The 13,893-nt window shown below is 38.5% G+C and overlaps 1 protein-coding gene across 1 annotated transcript; it reads left to right on the top strand.

The window, feature by feature from the left end:
* The first annotated feature begins 2,361 nt into the window (after positions 1-2,361).
* FBXO43 (F-box protein 43) lies at positions 2,362-12,775 on the top strand. Its single transcript, XM_070392222.1, has 4 exons — positions 2,362-3,830; positions 7,424-7,526; positions 11,712-11,915; positions 12,488-12,775. The coding sequence occupies exons 1-4, from the start codon at positions 2,371-2,373 to the stop codon at positions 12,734-12,736; spliced, it is 2,016 nt and encodes a 671-aa protein (XP_070248323.1). The 5' UTR covers positions 2,362-2,370; the 3' UTR covers positions 12,737-12,775.
* Positions 12,776-13,893: the final 1,118 nt, after the last annotated feature.

Consider the following 13,893-nt stretch of genomic DNA (forward strand, 5'->3'; position numbering starts at 1 on the left):
CTCCTCCCGGGCGCACCAGGCAGAGCTGCTTCTCTCCCCTCCCGCCCTTCGGCTCGGCGCCCGGCCCCGTGGGTGTGGCGGTACCTTGGTCTCCAGTGGGTGGGAGTGGGGGCCTCGGGGTGTGGGGCCCAGAGGGGGCCTCGGGGCGTCCCTCAGCCCCGCGCCCCACTTTGTTTTCCAGGTGCCTGGAGTAGGGAGCGCCTCGAAGCCGTCCCTCCACTCGCTGGGCTCCAGGTGACACCGCTGGCCCTCGGCCTGTCAGCGGCTCTCCAGGCCGGAGCCGCCCCGCGGGGGAAGGTCGGGAGGGAGGCGGCGGCGAGACCGTTACCCGGCCGCGCGCGCCCAGAGCACCTCGGGGAGGCCGGTGGGCGCCCCGCTCACACTGCGGCCCCAGAAACCCGAATTGGGGGCTTTTCCTCAGTTCCAGCACTAGCTGGAGAAAACAAGGCTGTTACGGTTCCTGTTGACTGGAAAAGCTGGAGGAAATTTAATGTGCTTTAGGCCTTTCCAAGTGTTAGAAATAACCCCCGCGCCGTACTTGCCCTCGACGGTTAGCAGTCACCGGGCTGCTGCCCGTTTCTGTTAGTGATTCTCGCTAAACTCTTCTCTTTAAGCGGCATTCCTCTGACATGAATTTTAAAGGCAAAGGGAGAGATTTTCTTGTGTGGAAACCCACATAACTTTGGCATCTAAGAGCTCAAGATTTACGGATGGTAAGATTTTCCACTTTATCAGATGATGGAGATTTGGTTTTATTATAGTTAAATAAGTATTTCATTCTCCTATTTGACAAGTGCTTTTCCCCTGCCCCCCCGCCTTTCTAAGAGCACAGTAGAGAGGATCGTTCTCAACCCTTTATCAGGACCCTGGTGTTAAAAACTGAATATTGAGGCGGCTTGTTGGATTCACCAGTGAACTGTTGAGTCAGTAAAATTAAGTAAGTCCATGGGAATTCCGTGATCTGGCATAAATAATTTTATTTTTTTAAAAAGATATTTGTATTGGTTCCAGAGAGGAAGAGAGAGGGAGAGAGAGATGGAAACATCAGCGATGAGAGAATCATTGATCGGCCGCCTCCTGCGCGCCCCCTACTGGGGGGGGGGCGGGGGTCAGCCCATCCTGCGCATGCGCCCTGCCGGGAACTGAACCCGGGACCCTGCAGTTCGCAGGCCGAGGCTCCGCCCACTGAGCCAAGCCAGTGAGGGCTATCATGAATAATTTTAAATAATTTAAAAATTAGTTTTGAAGAACCAAGTTTTATTTCAGACTGTCAGGATAGTAGAAAGATGACCATGTTGACAACAAAGATAGCACGTCTGAGGCAACTTCAAATGTGTAGATGAACAGGAAAAAATTTAGGAAGTTTTTTTTCCTGTTTATAACAAGTAGCCTATGGGTTGTTCTTTTTATGGAGTAATATTTTTATTCTTATAAATCTTTATTGTTAAAAGTATTACATATCTCCCCCTTCTCCCACTCCCACTTACCCCTTCTAGCCAGCCTCCCCCCCTCCACTTTGTTCTGACAATTTGCCTCTCAGTTTCCCGAAGGCTAACACGGTGAGACACCTAGTGGTGAAGTGTAGAATAGTTGCAATAAAAAATATAAAAAAAGAATATAGGTTGAAAAAGACATACTTTGCCCAGTAATAATGATATAATGATCATTATAAAGAAACCATTTGATTTTGTGGTTAGAATAGCAATTAAAAAAAATACCACCTCATGCATTCAAATATTTAACTGATATAACTTAGGCATAAATAAATTGCTTTCCCATTGCAGTCAAAATATATCTTCTCATGATTTTTTAATAGAGAAAAATTATATTTGATCTGGAGAAAACTTTGAAAGATTAACAGTTATCTTAGTATCCTTTGATATCTTCCTTTGAGTTAAGATTTAATTTGAGTTTCTAAAAAGAAGGAATGTGATGATACTGTTGGAAAAATTAAGGAGTAAAGTATTTGCTAGTGTCATTCCTTATAAATATATAATTATTGATTCACATTTCTTCTTTAATTTACTTGAAATTTTTATTTGGAATTTCAAGAACATTATAAAGAGTAGATTTCCCACAAATAGTGATATTTTAGTGCTGTTATACTTTAGTGCTATTAAAACCATAAGGTAATAAAATCATGTAAAAATTATGCTGCCAGATTTTTTTCTCCTCAATTATAGTTCAAGAAACTGTGCATGGTGCTTAGACTATGCATAGTCAAGTAAAAAATAACTTTTTTATTGTCATAAAATTTCTGTTATTATCTGTACTCATCACAAATAGTATATTTTGGTGTAAGTTGTCAGGCTGTGCATTTCAAAGGAAGAATAAAATCTTGTTTTCATGTTTTAGAAACAGGTTTTGAAGATGTCAGAAAGGCATTCAGGTCAGGTTGGAACTGGAGTAGGAAATGAGATGGACTCTCCTACTGTCACTATCAAGTACACTGGCTTCAAAGATTTTTCTTCCACATCTTCATTTCAAGATAGTGGCTACAGTGAGTTGTTAAAATCTTACAGCGTTGATAATACATTATTTTTGGTAAAGCAGGAAGATGACCCAACAATAAACTATGAATTTTTTGAACCTGTAAGTCCGGGCTTAACAGATCCTTTAGAGACCCCTACTAAAAGAAAGAGATTTCTCATCTTTAGGAAGAAATCGGCCATACCCCCAGACTTTTGTGAGACTCCTAAACTCGGAAAACGTTATTTACGGCGGCGCAGAAGGCTGGATGTATCTTTCTCTCCTCTGAAGAGAAACTATGAATCAGAAAATAGTTCTATAGAAAGTAGTATAAGCGAAGTTCTCAACTTTGAAGAAGATATTCCAAGCAGTGCTTCAGGTTCTCCAAGGCAAAATAATTTTAGTGCTTTAGTTACTAGTACTTTGAAAACAGAAGAAGCAACTTTAAGCCCTCAAAAATTGAGACTTAATTTTTCTCAACAGAAGACTTCCACAGTTGATGACTCCAAAGATGACTGTAGCCTGTTTGAAGATGAATGTATATCACCAATTCAGGGCAATAATTTTAAAGACTCTATCACCCATGACTTTACTGATAGTAGTCCATGTGTTAACGATGAGAATACATTTCCCAAACTTCTGGGCTCCTCTAGTAGTGGAACAACTTGTGAAACAGATGAGGACATATTTGTGACTCCCATAAGTAACCTTGTAGCAAACATTAAATTTAAGGCAGGTCAAAGGTTTTTTCCTCAAGTGAGAGGCAATATTTCAACACCTGAAGACAGTGGTTTTAACTCACTTTGCTTGGATAAATCAGAAGATTCCCTCTCTGACCAGGAGAGTTCTTTTCAAGAGCTACTTCAGAAACATAAGGGGACTCTCAAAGTGGAGGACACCATAAGAAGGTCAAGGCGCCTTGGAAGGTTGAGAAGACTGTCTACCCTTCGGGAGCAAGGCTCACAGTCTGAGACAGAAGAGGAAAGCCAGATCATCCACTCTGAATCTGAAATAACACCAGCAGCTTCTTCAGACATCTCAGAGAGTCAGCCCAGCAGTGACAGTCAGAGTGAGGAACTGATTTTAGGTTTTAATAATTTATCAAACACCCCAGCCTTGGAGTTAGTGCATGAGCTCTTTATGAAAAACAAAAAGAGAAGATTCCAGCAAAGTGGTACACGCGAATTCTTAGAAGACAGGGATGAGGCGAAAATAGCTGTACTGCAGTGTGTACTTGCAGGACTGATTGGCAAGAAAATGGGTATAGAAAAACTGGACATCTTAACAGAATTAAAATATAGAAATCTAAAGCATATTCTTGCAGTTGTTTTAGATTCCTTGTCTGCAGAAAGCCTATGCAGGTAAGAAATATTTTTTTCTGAAATAAAAGTCTTTTAACATGTTAAGAAATTAAAAAATATGTTTTTATTAATTTTTTAAGAGAGAGAGAATGAGGGAGAGGGATAGAGAGATAGAAACACTGATGATCGATTGGCTGCCTCCTACATGCCCTGTATTGAGGATCGAACCCGAAACCTGGGTATGTACCCTGACCAGGAATTGAACCACAACCTCTTGGTTTCTGGGTCAATGTTCAACCACTGAGCCACACCAGCTGGGCAACTTTTAAAAATATGTATATCTTTATTGATTTCAGAGAGACAGGGAGAGGGAGAGAGAGATAGAAACATCAATGATGAGAGAGAATCATTTATCAGCTCCCTCCTGCAAGCCCCACTTTGGACATCGAGCCTGCAACCTGGTCATGCCTGGGAATCAAACCCGTGACCTCTTAGTCCATGGGATGATGTTCAATCCACTGAGCCACACTAGCCAGGCTAAAGGCCTGCTTTAGAAGCAATAATATAGTCTTTGGGATAATGTTCATGTCCCTGTCATTTGGAAGGAGAGTTTATAAAAGTTGTACTTTAGATTTTCAAAATGGCAGGCTTTATTCCATGAAAGTTATTCGATTTATTTAATTAGTTCACATCCTGTTGTCTGATTGAAAATTTTAATAAAGTATAATACTTGGTCAGAAATAATATAAAGCATTATGGTGACTAAGAAATTACAATATACAAAGGATAGCATTTAGTTATTTAAGTTCCAGAGACCAAGGGAATATAGATTATTTCATTTTAATTGCTAACATCAATGGAAATTAATTTGGGGAATTTTAAGGGATTCGAAACTGAAGAATTTGTGATCCTAGAGATTTCAGTGTATTGAGTGCTGCTATATAACTAAAGAGAAAACCAAGACATTAAGGAGTATTGAGGGTGGGGACTAGGGTTACAAAGACTAAAGTGAGACCCTGTTCATACTGGCAATTTTGAAGAGTCCCAGGACTATCAGAAGACAAGACCTTTGGGAATGCTATAACTAGCAAGGCCAGGAAGTCATGTGAAACAGGATTTCTTCAAGGTAATGGTTGGGGGAGGACATGCAGGAGAGTTAGTGCACCTCTTTTTGATAGGGATATGTCAAGAGTTTGGTTCATAGAGTCCTTACTGTTTTTATGGCTACACAATTTCTATTAGAGCCCTGCTTCACCTTCCTTGCATAAATTGTAGGCTATTGTAGAGAATTGTAGAATTTCATAGCTGGAAGTCTGACATATCTAGTCCAATCCTGTATTTTGAAAATGAGGAAACTGAGCTCCAGAGAAATAAAGTTGAGCAGTTAATAATTCAAGGACATAAGGATAGATCTAAATCTACAATTGAGTCCTCTAATCTAGAATTTCTAATCTAGAATTTCCCACAAACTTATTAGGGTGTAAAGCCTTTCCAAATAGACTTGATCAGGAATGTACTTGGTTTAACTCAAGTAGGATAATAAACAGATTAGTGCACATATATGTGTACATCTTTTAAAATGTTTGAATGAGATAATTTGTTTAAAAGTTAAGTGATGGTTGAGATATAGGAATTTTATTTTTATATGCTGGAGTATGACTAGTTAAAATAAAAACTTAAGGTGATGCTTTTGGGTATTCACTTCTGGAAGTAATTGATACTTAGTCATCTATACTAATAAAAGGGTAATATGCTAATTAAACTGGGTCATCTTCTGGTGTACGACTTCCTTCCGGACAAAGCCATGGTGGTGGGAGCCAAGGCAGAGAGGGCAGTTGGGGGTGAGATCAGGCCGGCAGGGGAGGACAGGTAGGGGCAATTAGGCAGGCAGGCAGGTGAGTGGTTAGGAGCCAGCAGTCCCATATTATGAGGGGGATGTCCGACTGCTGATTTAGGCTCAATCCCAGGGATCAGGCCTAAACCATCAGTCGGACATCACCCAAGGGGTTCCCGATTGGAGAGGGTGCAGGCTGGGCTGAGGGAACCCCTTGCCCCATGCATGAATTTCATGCACCGGGCCACTAGTCGATATATAAAAGCCCAGCAACCATTCCGGTGGAACAACCAGAACGACCAGAATGACCAGTCACTATGACACACACTGAGGGAGCACCACTCAGCCAAAAGCCTGGCTCATGGCTGACGACGCAGTGGCAGTGGCGGGAGCCTCTCTGGCCTCTGTGGCAGCGCTAAGGAGCTGTGAGCCAAGCAGTAAGGAGTGAGCAGGCGGTGGTAAGGAGCAAGCAAGTGAGCAGTTAGGGGTCCCAGATTGCGAGAGGCCATAGGCTGGGCTGAGGGAACCCCCACCCCCTCACGAATTTCATGCATTGGGCCTCTAGTATTTTAATAATTGCCTTTCCTGCCCAGCCCTTAAAATTTATAGTGTTTGTACTGTAGAATGCATGTATAATGTTAGCAGTGTTCATTCTTAGTAATTGGAGATTATAGTTAGTTGAAATAGCTGTGGCAGTGTACAGTTCATTTCTTCCCAATAAATGGGTGACTTTCTGCGTGTTTCTTTTAGTCATTCTGCTATAAGATACATGTACCAGTTTAGGGAGAGGCAATGGCAACTGAAGCAGCCATGGTAGCTGGAAGAATAGTAGTGTTGACACCTCAAGTATTAACTGGGGGGCCCTTCTTAATATGTGACTTTGTTTTTCAACTGTCTTTTAGTAATTAGTTTGTTTAGAGTAATAAAAAGACCAGATTAACAGTTGAAGGATTACCTTTCTTTAATAGTGAGTATAGTCAAAGTTAATGATTAATAAGCAATCACTGAATATAATTTTTTTCTTTAGCTGCTTCGTTCTCTTAAACTGTGATTTATAAGATATAAACTTTGTAGTGCTGCCCATAATAGTATTTATTATTTGACATTTAGTACTTCCAATGAAGGATTGATTGTTCTTATGTTTGTGTAATGAAAATGACAGATTTGTTAAATACATTTATAAGAGAAATTGATTTAAAAAACAAAAAACCTTTTTTTTAAAAAATATATTTTATTGATTTTTTACAGAGAGGAAGGGAGAGGGATAGAGAGTTAGAAACATCGATGAGAGAGAAACATCGATCAGCTGCCTCCCGCACCTCCCACTGGGGATGTGCCCGCAACCAAGGTACATGCCCTTGACCGGAATCGAACCCAGGACCTTTCAGTCCGCAGGCCGATGCTCTATCCACTGAGCCAAACCAGTCAGGGCACAAAAAACCTTTTATGCTATAAATGATAATCATTTGCTGCAAGTCATGTCCAAATTTTCAATCTTAGTATTACATTTGAAATGAAATCCTCTTAATCAGTCTTCCATGGACTTATATTGGCTTTATATTAAACTGTGTTTTCCCCTTAACCATTTATAAAGTAATATTTTATCAACGTAATGCTGACATATATTTAATAGGATTTCTTTCATATGGTGAAACCATAAGAAACTGATATAGATTAAATCATATTTTTTATGTAAATTTTAGGTTTAAAATTTACTGTCCAAAATCTTTAAAAACAGTTTTTCTTGTTAATTGCCATATGCAGAAAATGTTAATCTTGTGGTATATATATAATATAAGGACTGATCTTTTTTTCATAGTGTTTGGAGCGTGAGCAGAAATTGGCGTGAAATTATTGTTCAAAATAAAAAAGCAAATCAGAGGAGGAGATTTTATCTCACACAACTGAAAACAGATGCTAAGGTAATGTATATAATACTTTTCTAAAATGGATTCTAAAATATAAACATCTATTAATCCCATATTGCTGGACAACCAAATTTGATTTTCCTATCTTTTACCCTTTTCCATTTAGTAAACATTCACTCTCAACTCTTTTCTTTTCCCAAACTCTATTTCCTTCTGGACTGTAAGTGGAGTAGATTACCTAGCATCAAGAACATCTTGTTGGGTTTTGTTGTTTTTTAAGTGTATGCGCTGTTAGCAGTATTTGAATACTAGTGATATACTAGATCCTATTCAAAATTAGATATTCCTACAGCATTTTTTTCAGTCTTTTTAGTGGATGGCATGTGCCAGTTGCTTAGAATACAATGGTGAACATTCCTGACATGGTCCCTGCTCTCTTGGAGCTCATGTCTTGTGAGTGATATAGGTAGGGGTGACCAGAGTTAATTCTATGAGAACATTTAAAAGGAATGTTTGATACTTGGGGATCAAGAGAAGGCTTTTCTGAAAAAGTGTATCTCAGCTGAGACACTATAGTGTTCCAGCGAAAGGAATAATATACATGAAGGCCTAGAGGTGAGTGAGCATGGCAGATTATGACTAGTAAAGCATCATAAACTTGTACCTCCTTTGAAGATTTGAGATCCAGCTTTGAAGGTACAAGAAAAGTCCTCCTTGCTCTAATAGGCATCTGATGATTCTGGCACCCATCTTTCTTGTATGTTCAACTTTTAGACCTTTCTCAGGCATCAATACCAAAAGAAAGTGAGAGTTCACCCTTTTATTCTTGCCCTAGTAGGAAGTATTTAATAACATATTAAAGGAAATTTCCAATTTGATTAAATACAATAATTGAGATGAAGCATAGCATAAGACAAGAGCACCCAGATACAAATGGGTGAGTTTCTCATTACAATGAAATATTAGGGACCTGCTCTGACTTTTTATTTTACTTTGAAGAAAAGTTTTACCATCTTGCCTGTAATGAGTTGCTTTACAACTTATTCATAGCTCCTGGCAACTTACAGCTACAGCTGTTGGCTTTGGGAGCTTATAATAGTGAAGATATTTATTGCCATTCTAATGCATCTTTTTAGAGTGCTGCCCGACATGCTAACGACAGACTTAAAACACACTTTTTTTTAAAGCTAGCACCTATTAATATTAAACTTTAAGCCCCATGTACTCCTTACATATTGCAAGGAAGAAACTTGTGATTGTGTATGGCAACCTTTTAGGTAATTCTAAATAAAATATTATTTTCATAGCCTAGCCACCATTTTTTTAAACCTTGATTTCTTAAAGGACTATACTTTTTTCCCTTATTGAACTCTTTTTCCTTATTTTGGTTTGCTTTAAAATTTAAAAAAATATATTTTTATTGATTTCAGAGAGGAAGGGAGAGGGAGAGAGAGATAGGAACATCAATGATGAGAGAGAACTGTCAATTGGCTGCCTACTGCATGCCCCCTTCTGGGGATCGAGCCTACAACCAGGGCATGTGCCCTTGACTGGAATCGAACCTGGGACCCTTCAATCCACAGGCTGACACTCTATCCACTAAGCCAAAACAGATAGGGCTAAAATTTTTTTTATCAAAGTAAAACAAATACATAAAGTTAAGTTGGACAATGAGACTTATAACAAAACACATCCTCCTGCCCCATGCCTTCAGACTCTTGATTCTTATCCCATCAAGACAATCACTTTCAATTCTTCAATTCTTCAGTTGTTCTTTCTGACATTTCCAAATAGAACGCTTTACTGCTATTTTTTTGCATTTTTTTCTACAGGATTGTCTGTTCTCTAACCTCTCATCACTACTAGCACTATCTACCCACCTCTCTGAATGCTTTTCTCCTTTCCTTCTATCTTAATGAGTATAACTACACCATTTGGGAGTGAATCAGAATTGTGCACTCACATTATGAAGACTGTTGAGATTATTATGACTTTTTGACAGTTGTAATATGCAGATTTTTTCTTATATAACTTTTTTTCCCCCCAGAGTTAATAATTGCCCAGTTTCTTTCTTTTTTTTTTGCTTAGTGTTTCTCTATACAGGTCCCCGATTTCATCTCCTATTATCCACCAGAACTGGAAATCTCCTCTCTGCAAGTCCAAACATATCAGGTATTCTACCTGTTCCTTCTTTTCCTCAGGGACATCCTTCCTGGTGTCCTATGCCCTCTTATTCTAATACGGACTGGATGCTTTCTACCAAACTATCCTAATGTATCATTAACCAAAACAAAGTTGTTAGACAGTTTTTCTCACACTTGATTAGCATCACTGAAAGCTCCTTATGTGTGCAAATTAGAAGGCACAGACCAGCTACGGGTAATAGGATCTCAATATTATGTTTGCTTTGCAGCAGTGAGAATGAACATTACAATTGGAATACTACACCTTTTCCATTGCATTTCTAAATTTCCTGTATTCTGCACTTTTTTTTATAATCATGGAAATGAACAAACATAAGGTGACTCCACTCTCACATTTAAATGTTTTCTGGTAACATGTTGATGACTATGTTTCAGAAAATTTTGATGTTCACAGACATGTGCCTTTGTTAACTGTTTTGCTTTGTACTGTTCAGAGATAATTGCACACACAAATAATTGCTCCAGAACAGGGATTGAACTATTTAATTCACTTGGCACCTTAGGTGTTCCAGAATATTTGTTAAATGAATGAATGTTACTTCTGTGGCTGAAATTTGCTTCAAGAACATATCTCTATTCTCTTGGTGCATACATAATCACTGTGTTTACCAACTTCATAAAAATTCATTGAAATTTTGGTGTGCTATTGTGTCATGTGTTTGTGGCCTAGGCTACAAATCATTTATAGAAATGTAATATAGGGATGTATTGAGTCCTTGAAAAAGTTCAACCACATTCTAATTTCTGAAAACCAGTATTCATCCATTACACTTACGTATATATTGTTAAACTGTTAATCATGTAATTGACCATGACCAACTAACCTCATTTCCTATATTTATCCTACTATAATTTCTCATGTTCTAGGTTCCCCCATTGCTAGGAGCCAATAGTGGCTAAGGAAGACTATCAAGGGAGAGGATATACAATTATACATGAGGAAATTTACCTGCAGTTCACTTTATTTTGATAATTGGTTAAGAATGCCAAGTTGTTTTTAAAAAACTTATATTTTCATTACCAACTTCAACAAAATAGAAGGCTGTAAGGATTACTCATTAAGATATTTCTTGGCTGAATATTTGAGTGCTGTGGGAATCCAATTCAGATAAGAGTATTGCTTTTTATCCCTTTAAAATTATCAAAGCTATTAAAAATTTAATGGAAAAAATGAATCAAGTTTTTACAAGTATTGCAAAAAACAGCCAAACAAATTGAGTCTCATAGTCTAATCCCATTATTCTTTTGATATATGGCAAAGGTAAGAACCTTCAAAGAATTTCATGATATCCCATAGCAAACTTTTAAAAGGATTCATCCCCTTCTTAGATTCTGGCTTAAAACAAGTTGGCAAACTCCAGTCTCTGGGCCAAATCCTCACTATCACCCATTATTTTTTTTGTTGCTGTTAATTCTCATCTGAGGACATTTTTCCCACTGCCTTTCAGAAAGTGTAAGGGAGAGAGGGAGGGAGGGAGGAAAGGAGAGAGAAACATCAAAAGATTGCCTATCGACTGGTTGCTCCTGCATACACCCTAACCACAACACAGGTACATGGCGTTGACTGTAAATTGAACCTGCAACCCTTTGGTGCACTGGCTAGCTAATGCTTCAATCACAGAGTCACATCAGCCAGGGCCCATCGCCTCTATTTTTATTTTTTAAAAATATGCTTTTATTTATTTCAGAGAGGAAGGGAGAAGGAGAAAGGGATAGAAACATCAATAATGAGAGAGAATCATTGATTGGCTGCCTCTTGCCTGCAACCTGGGTATGTGCTTTCACCTGAATTGAACTATGACTTCTTGGTTCATAGGTCGACACTTAACTGCTAAGCCACACCTGTCGGGCTATTTTCAATTTTTAAATATGGGTTAGGGAGAAAATTCTAGTTGTGTAAAACCACGTCCAATGGTTTAGGGAAAAAATTCTAGTGCTGTAAAACCACGTCCAAACATTTAAATACATGTGCATCAGAAAGCTGTCCTAGAACTTTTGATATTACAGTATTGACTTCTCTTGTCTTTTACCACAGCAGGCTATATTAAATGTTCAGGATGCTGCCACTCGGTTTCAACTTTCAAATCGATCAGCTTTAAGATCTGTACAAGCTCAGGCTAGGACACCAAGTTCTCAGAAAGAACAGGTTTCAACATTTTCTCCTTGGGGAGAAGTTTTGACACCTATAGCAAGCTCTTCAATTATTGACTCACATAGTAAACAGGAAGAATATGTTAGGGTAAGTATTATCTTATTAGAAATAAATATTTACAGAGTTGGAAATAAAGTGATTGTCTTCAGTGGTTCTCAACCTTCCTAATGCTGCGACCCTTTAATACAGTTCCTTTAATACAGTTTAATATGTTGTGGTATCCCCCAACCATAAAATTATTTTTGTTGCTATGTCATAACTGTAATTTTGCTACTGTTATGAATCGTAATGTAAATACCTGATATGCAGGATGTATTTTCATTGTTTGCGACCCACAGGTTGAGAACCGCTGGTCTATATGAAACTAGAAGATTTAGTGTATATGCTTTTTTTTTTCCTCTTAAATTAATGTTTCTCTTTCTCCCTTACACTCTAAAGTCAATAAAAAAATTTTTTTAAAAAGCTACCATAAATTCAACCAAAAGACCCATGGCCTGTAAAAAGGTGAGGTTAAAAACATGGAAGTTTATTGTAGGACACAGACAATGGAATGTCAGTGCCTGCACATCCATTGGTTCTCACATCACCCATGATTTGCATTTAAAAATTGCTCCCAGCAAGATTTGATTGATCATGTAGTGTATATGCTTTTACTGCAGGTTGCCAAAACACTTTTTACTGATGAAGCCTTAAAACCTTGCCCGAGGTGCCAATCCCCTGCTAAGTACCAGCCATATAAGAAAAGGGGACTGTGCAGCCGCAGAGCCTGTGGTTTTGACTTTTGTGTGTTATGTTTGTGTGCTTATCATGGGTCTGAAGAATGTAGTAGAAGAGCAGCAAGGCCAAGAAACAGAAAAGATCCTCTTCCAGGAAGTGCCCAGAGTAAGCGGAATTTAAAACGCCTCTAAAGAGACTTTAAATATAAAAGAAGCATTCCCCCAAGCAACATTTAGTCTGACTTAAAATTATGGATATTTTGAAAGCATGCAAAATTTCCCATTAATGACAGATGATGATTTATTTGCTATTTTGTTTATATTATAATCCATGTCATTGTATGTTTTCTTTAAGGTAGTGACTTTAGAAACAATGTTATTTTACTATGTCACTTTTACCCATTTTAATAACTTAGTGTTTTTAAATAAAGAATTTCATTGTTATCATTTACATGTATTTAACTGTTTCACGTAATATTTAAAGATTGTGCATTTCATCACTATGTGTTGAAATGATCTTCAATCACTTTTTAAAATAGTTTTCCAAATAATATTAAAATTTTTGAACTTGAGATAGATGGTCTTATAGATTTGGAAAATGAGTATTTGACTGAAATGAAATATAAATAAAATGTTTCAGAAGTTCTATTGAATTTATAATTTCAAGCTTTCTCTTAATTTGGTGAGTGTTCTATTTGGGCAGACTTCTGGTTAAATAAAATGTATTTAATATTAGAGAGAACCAAGATGGCGGCCTAAGTATATGCCTGTACTCACTGCCTCCCACAACCACACCTAAGGTACAACTAAAATACAGAACAACATCATTTAGAACCACCTAAAAGCTGGCTGAATGGAAGTCCCACAACTAGAGAAGTAAAGAAGAAAGCACACTGAGACGGGTAAGAGGGGTGGAGGGGCAAAGACGGCTGGACCAGCATCCATGTGTGGCGTTTTTTCAATCAGGAGGGAGATAGTCTCTGCAGAGGCTGCCGGTGAGGAGCAAGACCCCCATCCCAGGCTCCCAGAGCTGGGAAGAGAAGTCCCCGTATTTATGGGCTATAAAAACCAGCGGGGATTGGGACTTAGTAACAGAGGCTGCTGGAGACCCAGGTGCTCCTTTTATTTTATTTTTTAATATATTTTTATTGATTTCAGAGACGAAGGGGGAGGTAGAGAGAGATAGAAACATCAATGATGAGAGAGAATTATTGATTGGCAGCATCAGCACACCCCCTACTGGGGATTGAGCCTGAAACCTGGGCATCTGCCCCTGACCGGAATCAAACCTGGTACCCTTCAATCCACAGGCCGACACTCTATCCACTGAGCCAAACCAGCTAGGGCCC

This window comes from Myotis yumanensis, unplaced genomic scaffold, assembly GCF_028538775.1.
Source record: "Myotis yumanensis isolate MYYU_CA2020_CCGP unplaced genomic scaffold, mMyoYum1.0.hap1 SCAF_15, whole genome shotgun sequence".
Classification (NCBI taxonomy): domain Eukaryota; kingdom Metazoa; phylum Chordata; class Mammalia; order Chiroptera; family Vespertilionidae; genus Myotis; species Myotis yumanensis.

What these genes read in the sequence shown, in the direction of transcription:
- FBXO43 (XM_070392222.1), top strand. Translation starts at nt 2,371, where the DNA reads ATGTCAGAAAGGCATTCAGGTCAGGTTGGAACTGGAGTAGGAAATGAG. An exon ending in AACTGAAAACAGATGCTAAG is followed by an intron (nt 7,527 to 11,711) that starts GTAATGTATATA and finishes CTTTTACCACAG; the next exon opens with CAGGCTATATTAAATGTTCA. An exon ending in AACAGGAAGAATATGTTAGG is followed by an intron (nt 11,916 to 12,487) that starts GTAAGTATTATC and finishes CTTTTACTGCAG; the next exon opens with GTTGCCAAAACACTTTTTAC.